General features: G+C 52.4%; 8 protein-coding genes and 1 non-coding gene across 9 annotated transcripts; 4 read left to right on the top strand and 5 right to left on the bottom strand.

The window, feature by feature from the left end:
- Positions 1-2089: 2089 nt before the first annotated feature.
- On the top strand, positions 2090-3871 carry BDZ83DRAFT_593607 (uncharacterized protein; the record flags this gene model as incomplete). Its single annotated transcript, XM_060506643.1, has 1 exon — positions 2090-3871. One exon carries the CDS (start codon positions 2090-2092, stop codon positions 3869-3871), a length of 1782 nt encoding a protein of 593 aa, XP_060357917.1.
- Positions 3872-5427: 1556 nt separating this feature from the next.
- BDZ83DRAFT_593596 (uncharacterized protein) lies at positions 5428-5607 on the bottom strand (the record flags this gene model as incomplete). Its single annotated transcript, XM_060506642.1, has 1 exon — positions 5428-5607. One exon carries the CDS (start codon positions 5605-5607, stop codon positions 5428-5430), a length of 180 nt encoding a protein of 59 aa, XP_060357916.1.
- Positions 5608-6418: 811 nt separating this feature from the next.
- On the bottom strand, positions 6419-6491 carry BDZ83DRAFT_t315. The gene has a single exon. It is a non-coding gene; the product is annotated as a tRNA-Lys (tRNA).
- Positions 6419-8068, bottom strand: BDZ83DRAFT_643395 (oxidoreductase NAD-binding domain-containing protein). The gene is made up of 3 exons (XM_060509670.1): positions 7478-8068; positions 7340-7417; positions 6419-7268 (listed from the first exon to the last, which is right to left on the bottom strand). Exons 1-3 carry the CDS (start codon positions 7737-7739, stop codon positions 6718-6720), a joined length of 891 nt encoding a protein of 296 aa, XP_060357915.1. The 5' UTR covers positions 7740-8068; the 3' UTR covers positions 6419-6717.
- Positions 8069-8971: 903 nt separating this feature from the next.
- BDZ83DRAFT_190317 (uncharacterized protein) lies at positions 8972-9781 on the top strand. Its single transcript, XM_060501588.1, has 2 exons — positions 8972-9067; positions 9139-9781. The coding sequence occupies exon 2, from the start codon at positions 9157-9159 to the stop codon at positions 9652-9654; it is 498 nt and encodes a 165-aa protein (XP_060357914.1). The 5' UTR covers positions 8972-9067; positions 9139-9156; the 3' UTR covers positions 9655-9781.
- A 651-nt stretch (positions 9782-10432) lies between these two features.
- Positions 10433-11460, top strand: BDZ83DRAFT_643390 (uncharacterized protein). Its single transcript, XM_060509669.1, has 4 exons — positions 10433-10509; positions 10566-10639; positions 10691-10705; positions 10761-11460. Exons 1-4 carry the CDS (start codon positions 10489-10491, stop codon positions 11212-11214), a joined length of 564 nt encoding a protein of 187 aa, XP_060357913.1. The 5' UTR covers positions 10433-10488; the 3' UTR covers positions 11215-11460.
- An 89-nt stretch (positions 11461-11549) lies between these two features.
- BDZ83DRAFT_724683 (uncharacterized protein) lies at positions 11550-13016 on the bottom strand (the record flags this gene model as incomplete). Its single annotated transcript, XM_060512685.1, has 2 exons — positions 11550-12692; positions 12753-13016. 2 exons carry the CDS (start codon positions 13014-13016, stop codon positions 11550-11552), a joined length of 1407 nt encoding a protein of 468 aa, XP_060357912.1.
- A 648-nt stretch (positions 13017-13664) lies between these two features.
- BDZ83DRAFT_685214 (cytochrome P450) lies at positions 13665-15736 on the bottom strand. Its single transcript, XM_060511248.1, has 5 exons — positions 15595-15736; positions 14724-15509; positions 14335-14649; positions 14085-14251; positions 13665-14020 (listed from the first exon to the last, which is right to left on the bottom strand). The coding sequence occupies exons 1-5, from the start codon at positions 15667-15669 to the stop codon at positions 13843-13845; spliced, it is 1521 nt and encodes a 506-aa protein (XP_060357911.1). The 5' UTR covers positions 15670-15736; the 3' UTR covers positions 13665-13842.
- A 39-nt stretch (positions 15737-15775) lies between these two features.
- On the top strand, positions 15776-15992 carry BDZ83DRAFT_643386 (uncharacterized protein; the record flags this gene model as incomplete). The annotated part of the gene is made up of 1 exon (XM_060509668.1): positions 15776-15992. Exon 1 carries the CDS (start codon positions 15800-15802, stop codon positions 15989-15991), a length of 192 nt encoding a protein of 63 aa, XP_060357910.1. The 5' UTR covers positions 15776-15799.
- Between the last annotated feature and the right edge of the window lie 1034 nt (positions 15993-17026).

Genomic DNA, 17026 nt, shown 5'->3' with positions numbered 1-17026 from the left:
GCACCTTGACGCCGGATGGTAACACTGGGAGAGGGCCTCCAAGGCGAGAGAGGGCTTCTGGTGTCTTAGTGGGAGAGACAGCATGATGCGACAGCCGCCGGTAATCTCAGTTGCCGCTCGGCTCATCTGATTGCGAGAGGGTACCTCGGGGACCCGAAGCCTGAAGGTGCTCAGGTGAGCGAGGCTTAGGTGGTGGTACTTGACCCCGGAGGCCAGGTGGTGGAAATGAGGTGGTGGATGAAGTGCATCCGTATACGAGAAACGTTTGACAGAACAGAACTGTCGAAGCGGTGCGGACTGCGAGATGTGCTGGCACGGCTTTGCGAGGAGTGTGGGCGCGATGAAGTCAGTCAAGACGCGAAAGCAGAGCGAGACCGAAGAAAGACGCATGGCATGGCATCGCATGTCACGACGACGCATGACATCGCGTCGAATGATCGCCGTACACCACACGAGCGCGTCTACCTAGTGTAGTGTAGTGTACGCCTGGGAGGGTGAGAGGAAGTGTGGTGTTGATGTTTGTGTTGCGTTCGTCCCACTCCTACGTCTCCCGAGTCCCGCCCGTTCTGCTGTGGGGGGGACGCTAAGAAGCAAAGCTAACAGAGTGGAGAAAAGATGAGCTAATGCACAACCGAACCTGCCATGTGTCTAAAAATGAGTCATAGACGCTTTGCAGGGGGGTGTAGAAGGCACGAAGGTGGGAACCCAGGGATTCAAGGAAAGTGCAGTTGATGCAAGACAGCTGTCGTGGACGGTGAGTGGTCGACAGCATCTTGAGAGTCTTGCTGTACGTACCGTTCCTGATAATCGAATATACACTGTTTGGTGGTTAGCCCCAACGTGACATGGACAGTGCGCAAATAAGCGAGCGATTCTTCCCGCAGGCTCCGCCTCAAAGACATCCACATTGAAAGATACGTACCCTTCAACGTCTTGGAAGGGCAATGACGGCCAAACCCAGAGAGACCCCGACTGATACACCTCGACCTCACCTCACCACCTCACCTACCTCCCTCCACCCGGCCAAAATCAACGAACAGCTTCAAGTTCTTCTTCTGCATCTATGCGGCGCCAATGTACTCCCAAGTGGACTAACCTTCACACACTTTTGCCCCGTGTTTCAGATTTCTAGCTCTCTCAAGTTCTCAACGCCGCAGTGGGCCGACCTCACCTCTGCATTCCCAGCATGCAGCCCAAGATGCAGCATTTCATCGACGAGTCCACCCTTTTTTCCCTTCCTTCTGCAGTAGCTCCAAGCTACCCTGTTTTCTATGTCCTTTTGTGTATTGCCGGGGTCAGACGATAGACGACAGTCTTTTTCTCTTCTTCCACCTAGACATGGGATACACACTACCTTACCGTCACTACGTAGTCGAGAATACGTATCCATCCATCTTTTTCATCAGTCGTCTGGTCTCGGCCCACGATCCGTCCAAGGGACCCTGGCATCTACACACTACAAACCCCCAAGCCGGATGCGCGCAGCTCAATCCACAGTTGCGTTGTACCGCTGCTGCTCTTCCCTCCCCCCGTCACTTGATGGGGTCTAGAGACCCAGACTTGGGCCCGACGACCTACGGTCAGTCCAAGGCTGGGGCCGGGGCGAAGGCCACACGCCCTCGCTTCAGTCGGCCGTCAGTCGCGCGCCGCATCACCACTACCACATCCATTGGGCTACGAGCCTCAAACCCGAGGATAAAGATGTCCTCCCCTCCCGCGCCAACTGTCCCTTTCTGTTGGCCCCTTCTCTCTCCATCCTCATCTCGTCTCCTCATCTCCTCGTCTCCTTTGCGCTCTCGTCCTCTCATCCTCGTCTCAGTCTAAACTTGTTATCAAATCGACCTTTGTTTGTTTACTATAACTCGCATATTATCTGGATACCAAAACACAAAAGTTATACACCTAGATCTCCCGGAACGCCCTGGTCTCGTTGAACGCGGCCACTTAGTCCCTGCTTCACAGCAAACCCCCGTCTGCTTTTCCCATCGCAACGCAATCCTCAAACGCCAAAGAACTCCTGGAGCTGGCCTCCTCTCTCTCACGAAACACCTCTCATAATCCCATAATCCAACCAATTCACACAGTCACAATGTCCACGTATGAGATGCCCCCTGCTTCTCGCCTCACTTACACCCCCACTAACACATCATCCCTCAGTCTGGCAGCGGATATGTCTTTCGACTTCATCTTCCCCTCGTGCGAGCCCTCCACGCCGCCGAGTTTCTCCTTCGACTCTTCTCTCCTCGACCTCCCCTACCACCACAACCCGGGCCACAACCGCTCCCGCTCCAATGGCTCCGTCTACTCCTTCATCTCTGCCGCAGACTCCACACCGGACTCAGTGAGCACACGCATGACGACCCCGTCTCGTGCCTCACCTCCCATCCGCCAACACGGCCCTCTCTTGCTTCCTAAGATCCGCTCCCAGGACCAAGCCATCGAGTCGCCTCCCAAGCGTATGAAGGCCTCGCCGAAGCCCCGCGCCCCGGTCCCCAGACGGGCAACCCCCGTGGCCCCCACTACCAACGCCGTCTTCCGCCCGGCTCACACTCGCAGCTTCACCAACCCGGAGACCCTCACATGGAACATGCCCTCCACCTACTGCAGCCAGCCCGAGGAGCAGACTCCTTCGTCCCTCCTTTGCTCTCCCGTCATCTTTGCCGATGATATGCAATCTCGCCGCGCGTCAACCTGCAGCCTTGAGGGTGTCGCCCTCGAGAAGTTTGGGTTCCCGACCTACCGTCAGATGCCCTCATACGTTCCCTCTCCTGCTCCTCAGCAGCCATCAGAGGCATACATGTTCCCATCGTACACTCCTCGTGCGCCGTCTCCCCTCAGCCTGTCCGCCGCTGCCACACCGGACCCGACTCCCAGCACCACTCTCATGACTTACCTCACCGGATCCAACCCTGCTCCTTCGTTGGTGCGTACCATCTCGTTCCCTCTCCGGGACCCCAACACCAAGCACTTCTGGTGGGACGTTCGCCAAATCCGCCCCTGGACAACCTTCAACGCCTCCTCTGTCCTCTCTCTCCCTGGTGCCGCCGCCCTTCTCAACTGCCCCGTTCCGGCACCTCTCCTCCCCAACCCGGCCCCGACTGCCCGCCACCCAGAGACCGAAGCCGCTCTTCACAGCATCTACGCCTCTCACTACCTCCCCAAGCTCAACGCCGCGCTCGCCATCTCTTCCCACAGACCCATGCAGCTGTCTGCTCCCGCCCCCTCTGCTACCGCGAAGCAGCCCGAGCTCCTCTTCACCGCCTCTCCCGCCGGCGAGCCCGCCTCCGCTGCCACCATCTTCGGCGGCAAGCCCACCGCCCGCGTCGTCGGCCTCGTCCGCTCCTTTGACCGCTTCAACACCGGCATGCGTGTTGAGGGCAACATCAAGCGCGTAGAGTACCTCCGCGGCCTCGCCGCCCTGCACCACGCCATGCGCGAACACTCGTGCCGCTACGGCTTCATCCTCACAGAGATTGAGCTCGTCATCGTCCGCAACGGCAGCGAGTCCGTCCCCCACTTTGGTCACCTCGAAGTCACCTCCGTTCAGCTTGCCGCCGTCGCTGACGATGCCGACTGCGAGGTCGGCGAAATCCCGCTGACTGCCTGCCTTGCCCTCTGGGGTCTCTGTATGATGGCTGGCGACGACGCTCCTCAGCAGCAGGGCCGCAGTGCCGTGGCGCACTGGAAGACGGAGATTGGTGCACCTGCTGAGGGTACCCGACGCAAGGCACTCCCTAGAGACGAGTGGATGCCCAAGCCGCAGTTGGCGGAGAAGCGTGAGGCCAAGAGAGCGAGAGGCTGGGTTATGCCCGAGGACCCTGTTGGAAGGAAGGAGTTGGGCAAGAGAGGTGTGCGCTATGGTGCTTGCTGAGTTGTTTTCTGCTTTCTTCTTTTTTGGAATTTTTTCTCCGTCTGCTTTTTATCTTGGCGTTTTGGACAAGAGTCGCTTGGGCTGGTTCCAAACACTCTTTTTGGTGGGTGGATTTGGGTACATAAAAAATAATTGGGATGGGATATGACTGGGAATGGATCATGACTGGATGATGGGTCGACCATGGGACATGTATTTACAAGGATTTTGGTAGCTGAGACGAGGGACTTTCACGAGTTACATGACGAGGCATTCTTTCTTAGTACAGAAGCAAGTTGTTTAGATGACTTGCAATTACAACCATTTTCTAGTTCAATCTTTTTCTTCAAACCCTTCTCTGCTCTGTGATGATAGGAATATGAAGTCCATCGGCATCCAGAGGTGAGTTCGCAACAGCCTCAGATAGACTCTTCGAGTTCCGCGGGAGGCAAAACCTGTGCGCGGTGTGTTTGAAGTTTCAGACGTTCTTTCTGTGCCGTAAACCTCAGCCAGTGAGCGCGCTTGACGAGGCCACCTTCTGGCGGAACAAGGATGAGGCTGGCATCGTGAACAAAGAAAAGGGCCTCCCGTCCGCCCGGGCCAACCCGAGATCGTTGGTTTGCTCATGCGAGTTTCAGGGAGGACTGCTTTATTTATCTTTGTCTACTCTATAATTCCATTACTGTCCGCAGGCGTCTTTTTTGTCTTTGATTGCCTCATGTTTCACTGTGATCCGGCGTCGGCTGAAGAAAATAACTTATGCCAACATCAGTTACGAACTCCCAACTTCGCGTCGATTCTTTGCTTTTCATTGACTACGCAACTACAGACTCATCATGAAAGGATTCAACCACAGCACATCAAAGTAACTCCTACCTTGATCAACAAAATATGAAGACCACCGCGATCGTGTTATGGAGCCTCATGGCTGTGGCATCGGCCATCCCACTCGGTAGGTCACGATTCACACCACTCCCCCTTCTCCTGAACACATGACCTGGGTTTCATCACTAACGGAAGGACACAAAGACTCCTTAGCAGCAGACCCCAACGCCAAAATCTGCCAGGCCTTCTGCGACGGTGCATGCCCGGAAGGATGGACGAAGAAGGCCGACGACACAGGCGCGGGGGCGGCGCAGGCTTGTGCTTCGGGGACGGGGGCGTGGTGCTGTCAGAGGTTTTTGCACTTTCCGCCGGCCTAGTTGGGCCTGCGTAAGAAAGGGCGCCTACTCTGGAAATTGTGAAGAGCATGGGCTGTCGTTGAAAGCGACGATCGGGTTGGGAGATTTTGCGATCACGGTCAGGCTTTGGGAGGACCGGAGTATTGGAGTTGTGGAAATTTGGAAAAAAGTGCACGACGAAAGGGACAATGACGCGTGGTTGTTTGTTATTACAGATACATAAAAGGTACTGAGATAGTCGAACACCCCAACTGTTGTATAAATTACGGCTGTTTAAGCTGTTTTAGAGGGGCGAGATCATGACATGGGTTTAGACCCGACCACCCAGCGACGAGCTTCCTCCTCGCGGCTCCATCTCACTCCCAGCTTCACTCTTCCTCCTCCAGAAACCCCAAATCATCGCCTATCCCGATTAAAAATCGTCCTGATCCCCATGACAGCAACCCATCCGATAACGACAACAGTGACAGCCAGCCTGATCTCCCTGACGACGTCCACGGCAGCGGGCCCGAAGTGGATTGCGTGGATATGGTTTATCGCGCCCGAGTGCGCTGCTGAGAGGCCAAATTGTTCCATCTTGATTTTCGTTAGCTCATCACGGTATGAATTGAGCTGTGCGGGATGGTGTGAGAGGCTTACAGTTTTGATCGTGAGGTGGAATGGTGAGTGGAAAGAAGGGGATGTGTTTGGAATTGGCTGAGTGACGGAGAACTTTTTTGTGGGGGTCGTGCATTACGTCAACGAATCATGGTTGCGGTTGGGATGCATCGTTGAAGGACGCCGAAGAAGTTACGTCCCGGAGATGGCGAGACAAATTGTTGATTCCGGTTCGTCTTTGTCATGGAAATTCACAGATGGCTCTTCAATACATAAAGGAAGCTGGGAATCTGAATGGCTTTTGTTGCGTTTCACGATGAGATTCCCAGCAGGTTCTTGATGGGTGTTGCAAAGTTGTCAATCAATAATCGGTATGGATCAGGTACCAAATGTTCTGAGCCGGGACGTCTGTAAGTAAACAAGAGTCCTCCTTCATTGAGTGCAAATCTAAAGCCTAGCAAGATACACAGGTACCGATATCAATCGATCTGAGTTCAGAAATCGAGAGCGTATGGCCCGCTCACCTGAGCACTTGTAGATGCGGGCAATGCCGCAATGATCAGCTCAGGCACTTACGCCGACATCTTCTCCACTTTCTCTGCACATTGGAGCTGAAGTCTCTTTTCCCCCCTCCAAAAAAAAGTCTTCTTGCAGCTAGAGAAGGATGCTGCACCAGCCTTAGCTGCTTCAAGCCGCCACGACACTAGGATGCGTCTGGTTGATGCGAAAAGGTCAATGAGGCAAAAAGAATAACCCGAAGAGTGGCTTTGCCAATCGCGGTGAGGATTTGAGCCTCACGCGGGGGTCGAACCCGCAACCTTGAGATTAAGAGTCTCACGCTCTACCGATTGAGCTAGCAAGGCGGGTCATTTGAATTGTTGGAGAAAGCTCCCTGGCTTGGGGATCTGGTAGCCTTCTCCTCATGAAGTTTCTCCCGAGAGTCGCAGCGATTCTAAGCTCCCAGGCAAGCTCTGTAGTTTTGTCTTTCTGTTCTCGCGCCAAAATCCCGAAATTTGAAAGGAATCGATCATTTCAATCTCTCTCCGCGTCCTCTATAACGTACATCCAGGTAACCCTCGAATTGACACTCTAGAACTGGTGAATCTGATCCTTCCGATACCCCAACTGTTGCAACACCCCCGGCGCACTCCTCTTCCCCACCAGAGCCGCCTCCATCGCCGGCGGCCCGCACACAAACACCTTTGTATCCTCCTCCTTCTGCGGCGCAACCCCGACCTCCTCCAGCAACTGCTTCGTCACATACCCCTTCTGATACGGTGAATTCGCAACAGGATTGCTGACCGTGTATACAGCCTTGAACCTGCCGGGGAACTCCTTCTCGAATTGCTCAAATTCCTGCTTGAGTAGCACGTCCTGGTCCGAGTTGACGCCAAAGACGAGCGTGATGGCCGTCTTGTCTTCTGGGTTGCGGAGAATGCCCTGCGCGAGCTGGTAGATTGGCGTGATGCCTGCGCCGCCGGCGATGAGGGTGATGTGGCTGTAGCTATTTGGTTTCCATTGGTGGCCTTTGATTGCGAGGGCGAAGAGGAGCTTTTGGCCTGGTGTGAGGGAGTGAATGTGTGTGCTCTGCTTGCCGTCTGGATACTTCTTCACCATGAGCTCGAGGTAGCCGGTGTCATCTTGCGTTCAATTAGCATTTCATGTTTCGCGTGCAATAAAAAGGTCATTGGGGAATTATTCCTGTTCTTACCGAGAGGTTGCACGGGCGTGTAAGGCCTCGCGACGGGAAGCCACCTGCCCTCGGGCCATGACATGGTCAGGACGGCAGCTGTTCTCGAACATCAGCAACTTTTTCTTTCTTGAAGCTCAGGTGATCGCGAACACGCACATGTCAATGAAAGACCGCTGACTGCCTCCCTCTGTGGTAACTTGAACCGCAATCGCCTGGTGTTGTGATTGACATCCTCCGAGCTCTCCAACGCAAGCGACACGAACGCAGGCCCCGCCCCAAATACCCTTGGCGGCGCTCCAGACTCGGCAGAAGCGCTGTTCACAAACAGCCTCGAGTACGCCGCCAGGCCAATGCCCCCAGCTGCAACGGTAGCCGCGATGGTCGCCGGTCGAACACGGCGTAATGTTACTGATGCCATTCTTCAATTGACTCAGGATGATATGTGTAGAGACGATATGCAGGTGTGCATTGATGCAAAATGATGTAAACAAAACACCTTCTAGCTGAGCTACGCCATGCAATGCTGCAGGGCGACGGTAGTTTAAGAAGAATGCTGAAGCTGACGTAGGAAAGCTTAGGGGGATTGGTCGGGCAGGGTGGCAGACTCGGGACCGAGGCGGGTTGGGGAAAATACCGATGGTGGGGTCTTGCAGCCGGTATGATTTCGGTCATCCCCAAAAAGTCCGTCACCGATCGGACGATGTCAGCTTCAGCTTGCGTTTGTCAAATTTGCTCAGCAAGAGTGGAACGATCAGAGGTGCTCGTATACCTGCATGCAGGTACCCAAAATCAGGCGTTCGTCAAGGAATGTTGTCCTCTGTTCATTTGCGGCGTCGCGCCTCAATGCTGTGGCTTTAGCGGTGGTTGAAGCAGCTTCTATGCCGAGTGCACACAGGCCCTTCATTCTATAAGGTATCTCAATGATAGAATGCTTTCGACGTGCGGTGTCACCAACCGCAGTGCGGTACATCCTACCTCGCAAAGACTGGACGAGATCAGCAGGCTCTTGAAACGGTAGCTCAATTGGATTCAGTTCGCGTTGCCTCATGTTTCCTGGGATGGCCGATGGTTCCGCTCCTTTGTTAGTGCGGCGCTCCGTACCTGGAGCTTCGGCGGGTCGGACAACGGTGGCGGGGCATTGCGCAGGTGTCGTTGTTCGGCAATCAACGTTCCTTCTGCTAACAAAATTTGGCGTTGGCCAGAGCTTGCAAGCTACCCATCATGCTTTTTGTTGGTGCTACCTGATAAGTGTTTGGTAAAGATTTGGGGGTAGAGAGAACAACTTCGACAATGAACGCTGTTTTCAACGCGTTACCGAACCACTCTTATGTCGCATTTTCGGAGCTTGTCATGTAAAGTATCACATTCATGTCCAAGGCCAAAGTCAAGGTTCTTCTCATACATTACGTCTGGGCAAACGAAATGAGGAGATCGCGACACTCAAGTTCATTGTCGGCGCGGCAGGCGTCAACGCAGCACGGTGGTACAGCAACATTGAAAGCCATGAGAATCGCAAGAAAGATCTTGACGAGGTGAACAACTTTGTACCAATTCATTGAACCGACGATTGTGAAATGGATCCCCACAACCTCGACTAATGGGTATAAAGCTGGCCACTCTCAGGATTCTGGTGACATTCCATTCCGCATCAACACCCTCATCCAACAAGAACACAATCAAGTCTACAAAATCACTCAATTCTATTGCAGCTCACCAGTAAGTTCTCAAAACGACACACACCTGAAAGCAAGTCGCGCCCAGCAGCACACGCAATTGTGTTACTTATCATCGAGTCTCATCATTCTTCGCCTGTCAAGCTTCGGCGATACTCCACCATGTGCAAGTATGAAAAATTCATCTTCCCTGTGTGTTGCGGTCACATCGAAGAAAGGTTAAACAGCTACTGCCACTTTTCACGTACCGACCCCGACCACTATTGCGGAGAGAAGAGCAAACCAAGAACGTATATAAATGGGGGTCCATGGCCTCAAGAGGGACCTTGCAATTCCTGTATCAGCACTGCCACTCAAGAGCAGATGGAGGCATGGGCACCAGACCCTGTGAAGAGGGACAAATTCATCTTTCAGTTCCATCTGGATATGTTGGAGGCTGCCCGTGAGCCATGGCGAAGGGCACAGCGAGCGCATTTTATCAGGGTTAAGGATGATAATGCATGGGTCTATAGACAACTTCGAAAGAATTGGAAGAACGAGATGGCAGCCGCACAAAAAGCTGCAGAAGAGGGCGACATAAGAACGCCTACGCAGGAAGACTTCATGGAAGTTGATCGAGCTGGGTCCTCTTCGCAAGGCGGAAACGCGTCTGGCAAGTAGCGAAATTAGCCCATGTGGACATTCTGCCACAGCGCCCCTTCTAGTGGCTGCTTCAACATCATAGCAGGCCTATAGCCTGACTGCACTCTAGCTTTTAGACACTGAAAAATTAGACCTTGTCGTCACCAACTTTTTGCGCCTTACACTTGCGGTGATTCTCAACTTTGCTCTGGGTTTGGAATGATAACCACCGTCATTAGAGTAGCCTGGCTGGCAGTGAACTTACTCAATCGATGTCCAATCTTGATCAAGTCCACAGCCTCAGCCTGTTCTTATAAAGCATCATCTCGTCCTAGACGTGATATGCTTTCCGAATGCATAGTCTGAACTTCTGTGTGCTCAATTGAAGGGGAAGATTCGATCTCTCGTGTATTCAAGATACACGGTTACTACATTAATCCTCTCATGCTGTCATTCTTTTCTGAGGTACTCTTATCCTAGTAAACATGCACTCAAATATCATGGATGTCGCTCGATAGATCATCAAGAACGTTGAAGATCGTGAGGCTACCGTTCCATGTACTTCGTCGAAATAACTTTGAATAAGCAGCCGACAAGGCAACAACGTTAATACTTTGGCAGGTTAGGTAGATAGTCATGCCGGGCCCGGGACAGCGGAGCCGAGGTACGGCGGGTGGACCTACCGATGCACGGAGCTGGCGCCGGTGCCCGAAATTTTGCCGCATTGACCAATGAAATTATGCAGCAGGTAGCTGACTAAGAGGATTGGGCCCAAACTAAGGTCAAACAAAGATGTTTTCAATCAACATTCTTCTGTGGTGATCCTACTAATTTCTCGATATTTCGACGGAAGCTTGTAGACTGCACATCAAGATGTCGGTCCAAGAATATGCGGTAAGGCCATCTTGGTTTGTTCTCGATAAGGAAACCTCTACTAATCGCATCCAAAGGTCAATGAGTACACCGCCAATGCGCAACCTCACTTCAACTTGTTGAGGATATTGGGTGGATGGGGCAATGTCAAGTTTGTTCTACCACTCCTCCTCATACTTAAGCTTAGCTAATTTTTCAACAGTGGCCCCGGTCTTCTGTATGCACCAAGCACCTCATCATACCTTACGCAGTCATAGCTAACATCATCCCAGCATGCTCCGGAGTATGCTGGCAGGCACATCAACAGCCGCTGTGCTCGGCCTCTCAGCCGCGATTGTGGGAAGTAGCATCTGGGGCACCGCCGCACTACCCTTCATCGTCGGTTCTTCATTAGGATTTGTACTCGGTAGTACAAGGTGGTACATTGTTGCCGTGAAAGAATCTCTGCTGCAGCTGGACAACTACCCCGCCATCTTGCGCCTCCACCTGATCGCCAACTTCCCCTGGAAACCGGAGCTCGGACGCCACAATCTTGATTGGTACAACGCCAGACGGTTCAGCTCGACCTGGCAGATGAAGAGCATGCTCGTGGCGAGTTGGCTTACCGCACAGCCGGCGCTGGACGAGATTCGGAGTCGCACTGAGGCCGCGCTGGTGGATAACTATCTCAGGCAAGGGGGATTCGAAGGAGGGGATCAGGCCGCTACGCCGCAGGAACGTCGATGAATTGTTCTAGATTCTTGTTAGATATGCGTCGGCTGAACTAAGATAAACGACCCGATGTCTCTACTAAACTCTAAGAGCCTTGCATGAGCTCTTCATAGACCGGGGATCACTCGGAGAGATGAAAATCCACATGCATTCCAAATCTCACAGGATTTGTTTCATGAGAGAAGATACCGGTAAGAAATAATACTGTGAATGGGAGAGGAGTTACAAATTCTATGTAATCTCTGCTTGCGGAATCCCCTTAATCCTCTCCATCATCCATGGCCCCAGTGAATGAAGATAATATTTTGCTTAGCCTACAGACCATGGCGTCGAAGCTCTCTGCTCTCCACTCATTTCTTGCTATCCGAGTCTCGAATCAGAATTCGCTTATACCTGCGAACCGAGTGTTGACCCTTGTTGTTGTTCACCTGGAGAATAACATGCCATAATGCTCCCTGAAGCCGCGAGATGCTTGGCACATTGTTTGTGATCTGGACCTTCGGACCAGTCGTGACGTTCCTGAACCCCGCATCGTTGACCTCGAGATAACCGGGTGTACCAGGTGGCGGTGATAGAGGGTAAATTTCGATGAGCCCCTCGAAATATCCACTAGCCCAAGCAACGGAGGCTTCCGTGTAGGCATACCACTCGAACTCAAGATGAGTCGAGTCTTCGGGGTGATCAGGGTCGTAGGTCGCGCTGGCATTCAGAACGATTGTGTCTTTGGACGGCAGAAAGACCTCCATAGCATCAAGACCGACGGAGCCGTTCAAATTGATATTGGGCGGGTGAGTTACGTCTTCGAATCGATCCGTGACTGTCCACTGCATTCGCGCAGCAAAGTCGTCTTGGTAAGCGTCTCGCCACCGCCAAACAGTGGCGCCTGGGCTTTGATGATTCAGGCCAGACATAGATACTGCTGTATCCATGGATGTGCCATATTCATTGATGTCCTTAGCCTCGGTTACACGACTATACCGACCACCCCAGCCACCCCAGTCTGGGCGCCCGGCACTGTTGAGGCCGTTTTGTATCAGCCACATGAAGCTCGGCGAGTCGCCCTCCATGCCGTAGAGAATCTTGGGATACACCTGACCCAGAGGGCCGATGCGGATGTTGGGAGTCAACCAATCGTCTTGTGTTTTCGTCACATTAGAAGCACCGTTATCTGCGCCGTTTATGCCGCTCCATGAGGAAGCTTGGAATTCCCGAAAGCCGTGCACATTGACGATGTACATAATATCTGGCCAGTTGGCCCGAATCCATGGGCCGCAATCGTCCTGGTCCGAAATCGAGTAGACCCGAAGCCTGGACCGAAGCTCGGCTGCTTCATTGGGAGTTCGTTGTGCGCTAATAAACTGTAAGGCCTGCGCGAGGGTGTTGGATCCGCCCCAAATGGAGACGAACAACGGATCAACGTCCGCTTCAAGCGCCTCGACAAGGAGTCTGGCGCCGTCGCTTAACGGTTCATCGAGAGCCTGCTGGCCGTATACCTGGGGAGGACAAGTCAATAAAGGGCGTTCACAATCACTGGGCAAGAATCAGTCACTTACCTTTGGGCCTGATCTTACAAGTCTAAGAAGGCCATCGGCCGGACTGAAAGTTGCGTTGGGGTGCACATGTTTGTTCAGATTAGAGACAACTTCGCCATATGCTTTGATAATAAGCTCGATAGCCTCTGGGTGCGTTTCGTTTGGCATGCTAACGGAGGTTGTGGCGACTAAACCTATGGTGTCGAACTCATTTGAATATGTCAAATAGCGCACCACCGACATCTGGTCATCAGGCTCATTGAGAATATCGGTTAAAATGAACATCCTAGGCTTGTGGCGAAACTGAGGCAACTTTCTCAAGTCACTAGTAGTAGTTTCTTGAGCCTCAACATTTGCGAGGAGAACTAAAGTGAATAAAAAGTAGAAGGGTTGAAATTGAGCCATGTTGATTGTCGAATGTGTGGTTGATAGCTTGAAGGAGCAATGATGTGGTTGCGACATGAATTTGAATATTCTTATACGTCTCCTAGCGAGTGCTATCGCGAGCGCTTAAGATGGCTTAATATGGAAGAATAAACATAAACAGGTACGACAAGCACCCGCTCTGCCGATTTACGGGGTGATCGAAGTCCCGATATCCTACCTTAACCATTAATGTAATATGTTGTGACCTACTGTGGGCATGGGTCATACCCCGCATCTCCAGAATTGGATCTGGGGTTCGATGGCTAGATACAATGTCTATACGCGGAAGGCGCAGACGTCGTCTAGAAGGGCGGATTCTGGCATGGGTTACATTTGCCCCTATGAGGCATGTCGAGATCAATACCAAAGAAGTTGACGAGTCTCTAATGACAGAATGATCGTATTTAGTCTGGCCAATTGACGAATCGCTTTATTTTCGCATCCTCGATATGATCCACATGACCAAATCAGGTAGAATTAAGCTCCCTGATCGCCACCATCACGAGAGTCGTTCAACAACCAGTCTCAAATTCAGTTCTCACACCTCCCTCTTTCGCTGTTCATATTTGGAGCTGATGTGAAGTAAGATAGTCCAAGCAGGAATTGACCGCAACACTCTGAAATCTGCACCATGACTTGGAAGTCCATCATGAGCGGAGGTCATACCCCGCCCAAGAAGTGCCTCCTAATGAGCCTTGGACTCAAGCAAATCCCGAGGTGTCAAGTACACCTTCAACGCGGGCTTTTTCCAAACAACCCACGCGTCCTGCCCCTCAGTCCACCTTTGACTCTCATCAGAAAGTTTCATCTCGAAATTCCAAATGATCCTAGCAAGAATAATCCTCATTTCTGTGTATGCGAGGCTAGTTGGGTCTGTTAGCCCATATACTCGACACCTCGTTGAAAGGCTCTCTAACTTAGACTTACTTCATTCCAATGCAGTTCCTTGGTCCAAAGCTGAAGGGCTTCCTGGCTTCTCTTTGGTCACCGACGAAGCGAGGATCACCCAGCCAGCGCTCTGGGATGAAAGACTCTGGGAGTGTGAAGTTCTGAGAGCTATGATACATCGCCCACTGGGGATTTCCAACGACGGTCTGTACAGTAGATCAGTAATTGCTGTCCACAGCTCTTGTCTCCTGGTCCTTCAACGGCTGCCGGTATAAAGAGGGCAACTTACGCCTTCCGGTACATAGAACCCACAGAAAGTATCGCCTCCCTTATGCACCACCCGCGGCGAAGAGTGAGGAAGGGGCGGGTTCAGCCGTAGGGTTTCATCTAGAACGGCTAGCATATATGGGAGGTTCTGAACAGAGTTGATGTTGATTTCTTCCTCCGATTGAAAAGTAGAGAAGACTTCGTGGGTAAGTTTGGACAGAACCGCTGGGTGAGAGGTCAAGAAGTACGTGACTGCTGAGAGTGCGGTTGCGGACGTTTCGGAGCCACCGAGCATGAGCAGGAAGGCATTGCTGACCATTTCATGTTTTTGTATCTCCTTATAATGGAAAACAATCCGTTAACGACCAGTTGGAAGGCGGTGTTAACCTCGACTCTGATGGTGTGACTTACCCTATCCCCCTTTTGTCGGATCATTGATTCCATGAAATCTGGGCGGGAATCTGCTAGAGCAATCCGCTTCTCGACATTCGCTGCAGCCAACGCAAAGTTCTCTTGTTCCAGTCTGGTCAGCTCCTTTGGGATGAATGCTTTCAGTAAGTTGGTGAAGAGAGGAAAGCGCTTAGCAAGTCCAAGGTATAGCTGGTACTTGACTGTGTGTCCCAGGGCCACGATCCACGGGTGGTCCTGCTCTTTCTCTAGACATCCCAGCGGCTCACCCCAGGACAAGTCACTGATGACATCGAATGTGACGCGGTTATACCAAGACACCATATCAATAGGCCGAGTCCCTCCGGCTGCATGCTTCTTCAGCCGTTGTAGTAGGAGGTCAACGTGAGCCGAGATGAGAGGTTGCTGATCCTTCATGGCCTGCATGGAGAACCCGTGCGAAAGAACGCGGCGCATACGACTGTGGTCTTCAAGGTTCGCACCAAAGAGATTGTGTTCGTTGCCGAGGATGGCCAGTGGCTCCTTTATGTTCTCAGGCACGCCCCCTTTGCGATGGCCGTTGTTATCTTTCCACGCATCAGGATATATAAAGGATAGCTCGTTGTCGGCGATTCTGACAATGGGACCGTACCTGTCGTGGAGGGTTAGAAGTTGCTTATGAGGCTTCCCGCCAAGTTGGGCGAGGCTATAGGGGACACGGCTCGTAGCCCATAAGTTGGGCCCAGGGAAGTTTCGAAGAGGATGGAAGAAGACGTTGTATAGAGCCTTGCCGAGGGCGTAAGAGATGAACTAGCACACAGCCAAAGGTGTAAGCCGAGAGGAGATATTAGACAACATAAGGAACTACCATAGGTGCTGAGAGCTTCATACGCACCAAGGAAATGAAAATAAAGAGGGCGAAAAGAAGCTGGGCTGCTTGTGTGCAAAGGCTTCCAGTGGCAGATGCCATGTTGGGAAATGTCCAGCGCTAAAGTTGAAAGATCTGGGCAATCTGCAAGGTCCGCGAAAGATATAAGAGAAAGGGCTGAAACAAATCTTCCCAGTTTGAGACCATCGCCGTTAGCTATAAGTATGTTTTCATGAAGTCCTATGCGGTAGTCTACCTCGAGGCTCGGGCCTTAGCACCCGTCCGAAGCCCGATGACGACGTCTTGTAGTTGCAGGCGCGCATCAGAGTCACAGCCAAGACAAAAGACGAACCTGGTCGCAAGCGTTCGATCAAGATTCAGAGGAGATTCTGATATGCGCATTTGGTTTTACGGCATGTTCTGAGGCACCCGAAGCTCCAATATCTCCTCCTTCACCCTTGCTAGCGCTCATGTACAGGTGCGGGCCGTGCGGGTAGATGGCGGCGGACACGGATATTTTTCATCGATCAAGGTCAAGTGTAAATGGGCACGATTGCGGCACCGCCCGTTGGTTGAATAAGGTGGAATCGGCGCATAGGAGTGGGGTTTGACTCCAACTCCCTTCGACAAGTTAAACAAGACATCCCCACGACTTTTTGCTCCTTGAGGCTCTCCCTTTTCTTCCGCTTCTTTACCAGCAAGTCCATCACGTTGGGTACGCTGCTCAAGCCATGCACGCTATACACACTACTTTGGGCTGAGCAGTACATGTAGTTGAGAGGTTCTCGCCTTTGGATGACACTTGTTACACCCTATCTCAGTTGTAAGGTATATATTCTTAGAGACAACTTGAAGGTATGTGTTGCCAATAGTACCGTCCTTTCCCATAAAGATGTGCCTGCCTGAGGTAGTCGAGCGTCGAAGGACCAGGCAGAGACGATCACAGCCACCGAACTTCCATCCGACAACCTCTCAGCCACCCATGGACCCGAATAAACACAGGAGGAAGCCAACATAGGCCCCCTCAATTCCATTCCAGCCACCAGCCAGCAGGCGCCCGTCTAGGTCGACGGGTCAGGTCAAATTGGCTGGGTCGTGGAGTGGTTTAAGGTCGACAGTCAATCCTACGCCAACCAGCCTACTCGACGACAGGCTTAGCGAGTACCCGAGTTCGAATCCCAGCATGAGCACCAGAGATATAGCCCCCAATTCAGCACCGGGGGGGGGGGGGGGGTTAACTCTTTTTAGGACCTTCCCGGTTTGATTCTTACACAACGACCATACTATCTCGACCCTTAGGACCTGCTTACCGGCATAGACACAGGCCGCTTCAGATGGGCAGGACGGCACTCAGGTAACCATATCGATGAACGATACCGAGAATACCTAGAGAAGTGGGCGGCAAGGTCTGGCGACTGTATCATCCATGAGCCGCCAGCCCAGCCCCTTCGTGGGAGAC

This window comes from Colletotrichum acutatum (assembly GCF_030867785.1).
Source record: "Colletotrichum acutatum strain CBS 112980 chromosome Unknown BDZ83scaffold_221, whole genome shotgun sequence".
Taxonomy (NCBI): Eukaryota; Fungi; Ascomycota; class Sordariomycetes; order Glomerellales; family Glomerellaceae; genus Colletotrichum; species Colletotrichum acutatum.
This window is presented reverse-complemented; position numbering and strand designations above follow the sequence as displayed.

What these genes read in the sequence shown, in the direction of transcription:
- BDZ83DRAFT_643395 (XM_060509670.1), bottom strand. Translation starts at nt 7,739, where the DNA reads ATGGCATCAGTAACATTACGCCGTGTTCGACCGGCGACCATCGCGGCT. An exon ending in CAGCGGTCTTTCATTGACAT is followed by an intron (nt 7,418 to 7,477) that starts GTGCGTGTTCGC and finishes GTTCGAGAACAG; the next exon opens with CTGCCGTCCTGACCATGTCA. An exon ending in CACGCCCGTGCAACCTCTCG is followed by an intron (nt 7,269 to 7,339) that starts GTAAGAACAGGA and finishes ATTGAACGCAAG; the next exon opens with ATGACACCGGCTACCTCGAG.
- BDZ83DRAFT_190317 (XM_060501588.1), top strand. Translation starts at nt 9,157, where the DNA reads ATGTGCAAGTATGAAAAATTCATCTTCCCTGTGTGTTGCGGTCACATC.
- BDZ83DRAFT_643390 (XM_060509669.1), top strand. Translation starts at nt 10,489, where the DNA reads ATGTCGGTCCAAGAATATGCG. An exon ending in TGTCGGTCCAAGAATATGCG is followed by an intron (nt 10,510 to 10,565) that starts GTAAGGCCATCT and finishes TCGCATCCAAAG; the next exon opens with GTCAATGAGTACACCGCCAA.
- BDZ83DRAFT_685214 (XM_060511248.1), bottom strand. Translation starts at nt 15,669, where the DNA reads ATGGCATCTGCCACTGGAAGCCTTTGCACACAAGCAGCCCAGCTTCTT. An exon ending in TCCGACAAAAGGGGGATAGG is followed by an intron (nt 14,650 to 14,723) that starts GTAAGTCACACC and finishes TTCCATTATAAG; the next exon opens with GAGATACAAAAACATGAAAT. An exon ending in AGGAACTGCATTGGAATGAA is followed by an intron (nt 14,021 to 14,084) that starts GTAAGTCTAAGT and finishes AGACCCAACTAG; the next exon opens with CCTCGCATACACAGAAATGA.